Source organism: Apteryx mantelli, chromosome 29, assembly GCF_036417845.1.
Source record: "Apteryx mantelli isolate bAptMan1 chromosome 29, bAptMan1.hap1, whole genome shotgun sequence".
Taxonomy (NCBI): Eukaryota; Metazoa; Chordata; class Aves; order Apterygiformes; family Apterygidae; genus Apteryx; species Apteryx mantelli.
Window position 1 is genome coordinate 4,057,895 of NC_090006.1, and position 5,443 is coordinate 4,063,337.

The 5,443-nt window shown below is 50.8% G+C and overlaps 1 protein-coding gene across 2 annotated transcripts; it reads left to right on the forward strand.

Moving 5' to 3' along the window:
• Positions 1 to 552: 552 nt before the first annotated feature.
• On the forward strand, positions 553 to 5,443 carry NEFL (neurofilament light chain). 2 transcript variants are annotated; one of them, XM_067312340.1, is made up of 4 exons: positions 553 to 1,620; positions 2,311 to 2,435; positions 3,444 to 3,766; positions 4,866 to 5,443. In XM_067312340.1, the coding sequence occupies exons 1-4, from the start codon at positions 565 to 567 to the stop codon at positions 5,042 to 5,044; spliced, it is 1,683 nt and encodes a 560-aa protein (XP_067168441.1). In that variant the 5' UTR covers positions 553 to 564; the 3' UTR covers positions 5,045 to 5,443. The 2 variants fall into 2 exon arrangements, with proteins under 2 accessions (XP_067168441.1, XP_067168442.1); XM_067312341.1 differs by having other exon boundaries at positions 3,444 to 3,697.

Sequence of the window (5,443 nt, forward strand, 5' to 3'; positions counted from 1 at the left end):
GAGGCCGGTAGAAGCATCTGGAAAAGCTCGGGCGCCTCGCCTCACCTCGGGGCGGGGGGGGGGGGGGGGAAGAGGGGGCGTCCGCCATTTTGTGCGCGTCCTTCTAGTCGGGGGGGTTGCAGGTGCGGGCGAGGGTTGCCTGCGCCCCAGCCTCCCCGAGGGGCTGCGTCTCCCCCAGAGCCCCCGGCCACGATGCGTGGTTCGCGCCGAGCCCCGCGGGGGGTTTGTCAGGGCCGCCTGAGGGGGAGGAAAGAGCGGGGAAGGGGGTCACGCCCGGACCCGGGAGGCGGGAGGGGGAGCGGCAGCCCTGAGGTGAGGCTGAGGCGGGAAGCGCGCTGAGGCGGGAAGCGCGGCTGAGGCGGGCTGAGGCGCGGCGCAGCCCTCAGCACCACGGGCCCGAGCGAAAACCCCTCAGGGCCGGCGGCGGAGCGGAGCAGGGCGGCCCCCAGCGCGGCGGCCCGCCCCAGTACCGCCCGGCGGCTGCGCCTGCCCGCCCTCCCCGCCGATAAATAGGGGCGGCCGGGCGGCGCCGATGCGCAGAGCAGTCTCTGGCCCCCCGCCGTCATGAGCTCCTACGGCTACGACCCGTTCTTCCCCTCCTACAAGCGGCGCTACGCCGAGAGCCCGCGGCTCCACATCGCCGCGATGCGCGGCAGCGGCGGCGGCTACAGCGCGGCGCGCTCCGCGTACTCCAGCCTCTCGGCGCCCGTCTCCTCGGTGTCGGTGCGGCGCAGCTACGCCGCCTCCAGCGCCTCGGGCTCCCTCCTGCAGTCGATGGACAGCCTCGACCTGAGCCAGGTGGCGGCCATCAGCAACGACCTCAAGTCCATCCGCAGCCAGGAGCGGGCGCAGCTGCAGGACCTCAACGACCGCTTCGCCTGCTTCATCGAGCGGGTGCACGAGCTGGAGCAGCAGAACAAGGTGCTGGAGGCCGAGCTGCTGGTGCTGCGCCAGAAGCACGCGGAGCCGTCGCGCTTCCGCGCCCTCTACGAGCAGGAGATCCGCGAGCTGCGCCTGGCCGCCGAGGAGGCGACGAGCGAGAAGCAGGCGCTGCAGGGCGAGCGGGAGAGCCTGGAGGAGACGCTGCGCGGGCTGCAGGCGCGCTACGAGGAGGAGGTGCTGAGCCGCGAGGACGCGGAGGCGCGGCTGCTGGAGGTGCGCAAGGGCGCGGACGAGGCGGCGCTGGCGCGGGCGGAGCTGGAGAAGCGCGTGGACAGCCTGCTGGACGAGCTGGCCTTCCTCAAGAAGGTGCACGAGGAGGAGCTGGCGGAGCTGCAGGCGCAGATCCAGTACGCGCACCTCTCCGTGGAGATGGACGTGTCGGCCAAGCCCGACCTCTCCGCGGCGCTGCGCGACATCCGCGCGCAGTACGAGAAGCTGGCGGCGCGCAACATGCAAAACGCCGAGGAGTGGTTCCGCAGCCGCTTCACGGTGCTCAGCGAGAGCGCCGCCAAGAACACCGACGCCGTGCGCGCCGCCAAGGACGAGGTGTCCGAGAGCCGCCGCCTGCTCAAGGCCAAGACGCTGGAGATCGAGGCCACCCGCGGCATGAACGAGGCGCTGGAGAAGCAGCTGCAGGAGCTGGAAGAGAAGCAGAGCGCCGACATCTCCGCCCTGCAGGTGAGCGAGCGCCCCCCTTCCCCCCCCCCCCGCCTTGGGTGCGATGAGTGGGCGATGCTCAGCTGAGCGCGGCGGCCGCCGTGCCGGGGGTGGGCTCGGGGGCGGGGGGGTGCCCGGGATGCCTGGCAGCATCGCCCGGAAAGCTGGCACTGCTTCTACTTAACACATGTAGCATAAAAATGAAAGGTAGCATAAAAATGAAAGGTATCATAAAAATTACAGCATAAAATACATGGTTTATATGTATCTATGTATAAAATACGCATACGCACATAGGTATATCATTTTATGTATATACATATAGACACACTTTAAAAGGGTTTCCTTGAGCTAACACTTGGGAAAGCATAAGGGGAAAGAGCATAAACGGCTAAAAGCAAAATGAAGCAATAAACGAACTGCAAGGCAAACTAATGCCTTAGCCCTTGACTATGGGAAAATTGGGGTGGTTTAGGCTCTTAATGTTGTTAAATAGAAACAGGATAATAGACTTTAGATGGTGGCGGGGGGAAGCCTGCAGGGGAAGGTAGGCTCTGGTAAAGGATGTGCTGCTATGTCTGAAGGTGGAGCTGTTTGATCCTTCCGTCTGCTGAAGCAAGGTTAAGTTAACAGGATGGGTGACTTTCCTTGCAAAGCATTGTTGCTAGGCACGGGAGAATTTTATGTTCTCAATATTGTTGCTTCCAACAGGATACAATCAACAAATTGGAGAACGAGTTAAGAACCACGAAGAGTGAAATGGCTCGATACTTAAAGGAATACCAAGATCTGCTCAATGTGAAAATGGCCCTGGACATTGAAATTGCTGCGTATAGGTATGATGGGGGGGGGGGGGGAAGATTGTTAAGCGAATCAGAACTTGGATCAGGTTCCGCCTTTCTCTCTGACTTGAAGAGAATCCATTTTATTTTTCATTCCCCAGGCAGAACGCTTCATAGATAGGTAGGTGTCAGTTTTATCAGGTTGTCTTCTCCATTTTCTTGCCATCAGAAGCAGCAAAGCTTTTAAGGTAAAATATTTGCTTTAAGCAAATGCTGCACTATGCAGCAAACTTCAGTCAATATAATCTGCATGTATATGAAAACATTAGTTCATCACTAGAATCTGTCAATTATCCGTCTTTACAGATAGAATATTCCTGCTGCATACTTCAGATTTCTGAGGTACTGAAAAGTGACTTTGTGTCAGGAGAACATCTAAATACAGATGGCTGTGTTCTCAAAATTGTTATAATCATGTGAGAGATTTTTCAGTGGGATTTGTTTCCAACTCTCAGAAGCAAGCTCCCCCAAAGAAATAATTTTACAGCAGAATTGCTGCTAAATTGCTTTTTAGTGTTTTAGCCCAGATACTATTAGAAGCTCTTGTTTGGCATTTACAATTTCTATGAATGCTGCAATGGGAATGTTAAGAAAAGTGCCCATAAGCCTTGTCTCATAGTTAAGCCTAATATCAAATTGTTAGGTCTATATAGTTCTCTGCAAGACTACAGGCTCACAAAATGCATCTCTATCTTCACCTGCCATAAGAATCTAATCCTAGAGGTATTTTTCCCTTTATTTCTACTTACAGAGATAAGTATAAATTTCCCAGTAACACATCTCTGGAGCGTGTTTTAAATTCTTCCAAGACATTGGGATAGTATTGCCATATAGGAGTGCAAACACTATCCCATGATGAATAAGTAAATATGCAGTCTCTGGGGGCATGCAGACCCTGCTCGTTACACTGCTCGAAGTATAATAGTATCTGGGACCATAGCTAAGTCTGCTGAACACTGCTGCAGCATAGCTTAAATCATTCCTGTTTGTTTCTTCCTCTAGGAAGTTACTGGAAGGTGAAGAGACTCGACTCAGTTTCACTAGTGTCGGAAGCATCACCAGTGGCTACACCCAGACTGCCCCCACTTTTGGCAGGTCTGCCTACAGTGGTCTGCAGACCAGCTCCTACTTGATGACAACCCGTACCTTCCCCACATACTACTCCAGTCATGTCCAGGAAGAACAGATTGAAATAGAGGAAACAATTGAGGCCGCTAAAGCGGGAGAAGCCAAGGCAGCTGCCCCTACAGAAGAAGGTGAGGAGGAGGAAAAAGGGGAAGGTGAGGAAGAAGCAGGAGGTGAAGAGGCTGAAGAAGAGGAGGAAGGTACTTAAAGTTACTTTCAAATCCCTCTCTTCCACACTTCACCCTGCTTATGTAGGGTAAACACCACATATTCTGGTGACTAGATCTAATGTTTAGACCTCTCTTGATGTCAGCTCATGTGAGCAAGGGACTGTGGGATTAAGCACATAACATGTGAGCAGGAAAGCCTGAATATAGAACAGAAGATCTGGTAAATATTCAATATTGGGCAGATTGCAGAACTGATTATACACCCTTGGAAATCACTGGGAGTTTTTCAAAAGTTTCCCAAGAGAAAAATGAGAGTATTTTAAAAGCACACAATACTAAATCTATATGGTATTAAACAGTACTTAGCTATTACGGGTATTCTTGAAGAAACAGGAACATCTTGAACTAAATACTAATTCCCAGAGAGCAGCCTGGGATAATTGGAACATCAGCTGATGCTTGGGGGTGTAACTCAATAGAGTTCAGTGTGTAGTAAGTTAAACTGCCTGAGGTCTGGGTTGCTATTTTTTTGCTTTCTTCAACCAAGCCATATGCCCCTTCCTTGCTGCCCCATGAATTATTTGTCACGCTCACAATTTTAACAAAAATATTGTCCAGGGTTTTTTCCAGGTTCAGTTGTATAACTCTGAAGAAGGATTTAATCTGAGCATATCTGAAATGCATTTTTTACCATTTGGCTATTTTATGAGCTTGTTAGCATGAAGGTTAGTTTTAACCAAATGATAGTTAAAGATCCAGTCTGAAGTTCACAGAAAGAAATGGCAAGATTCCTTTTGAACTCTGCATAAGGCTTAACGCAGGAGTCCACAATCAACTACAATTTTTCAAGGTCAGGATTTTCAAGAGACCTATAAATATAAGGTAATTTGCTCCCTCTGAAATTTCAGATAAGTTGACTGTAGTTTTGTTAGTCTCCCTTGAAAGTCCTAGATAAAACAAATGCACCCTGCTTTCATACAAAAATCTGTTAGCCCCATCAAACGTAGGCTGACTGCCATCCCAGGTGTGTGGTGGTGAAGGGTGCAGGTGTGCTTACCCCATGAAGGTGGGTTTAGGGATGGTTCTAAGTGCTGTGTTGAAGGTGTGGAAAACTTTTTGTCTTTCAAAGGTGCCAAGGAAGAATCAGAAGAAGCCAAAGAGGGTGAGGAAGAAGGAGGAGAAGGGGAAGAAACAGCAGCTGAAGAAGGAGAGGAGTCCCAAGAAACTGCTGAGGAAACTGGTGAGGAGGAGAAGGAAGAGAAGCAAGTAGCAGGAAAAGAGGAGAGTGAAGTGAAGAAGAAGGCTTGATTTAGACAGTCCAGTTTTCTCGTCAGGCCAACAGAATAACTGATAATTGACTGAGCTAAAATTGCAGTCCCACATATTTAATTCAGTGACCACTGAGGTTTAAAGTTAATGATCTATGATGTTTCTCTCCATGCAGAGTATCAGTATGCTTGCAGAGCGCCCACTGGCTTGCTCCCTGAATGCCGCATGGTCTTACACATATGAATTCAGGAGTTATGTCCCACTTGGGTGATTCAGAACCTTTAACAATTAAAAAAGAAAAAAAAAAAAAGTCATGGGAATGAAAGTTTTCTTTAATTTGCATTTAAAATAATTATGGAAACCTTGTGTGGGTAAAATAATGGAGGCTTCAATAAGTATGTGCAATAAAGCTAGTCAATAAAGAAATGCTTACACTGA

What these genes read in the sequence shown, in the direction of transcription:
- NEFL (XM_067312340.1), top strand. Translation starts at nt 565, where the DNA reads ATGAGCTCCTACGGCTACGACCCGTTCTTCCCCTCCTACAAGCGGCGC. An exon ending in CCGACATCTCCGCCCTGCAG is followed by an intron (nt 1,621 to 2,310) that starts GTGAGCGAGCGC and finishes TGCTTCCAACAG; the next exon opens with GATACAATCAACAAATTGGA. An exon ending in GGCTGAAGAAGAGGAGGAAG is followed by an intron (nt 3,767 to 4,865) that starts GTACTTAAAGTT and finishes TGTCTTTCAAAG; the next exon opens with GTGCCAAGGAAGAATCAGAA.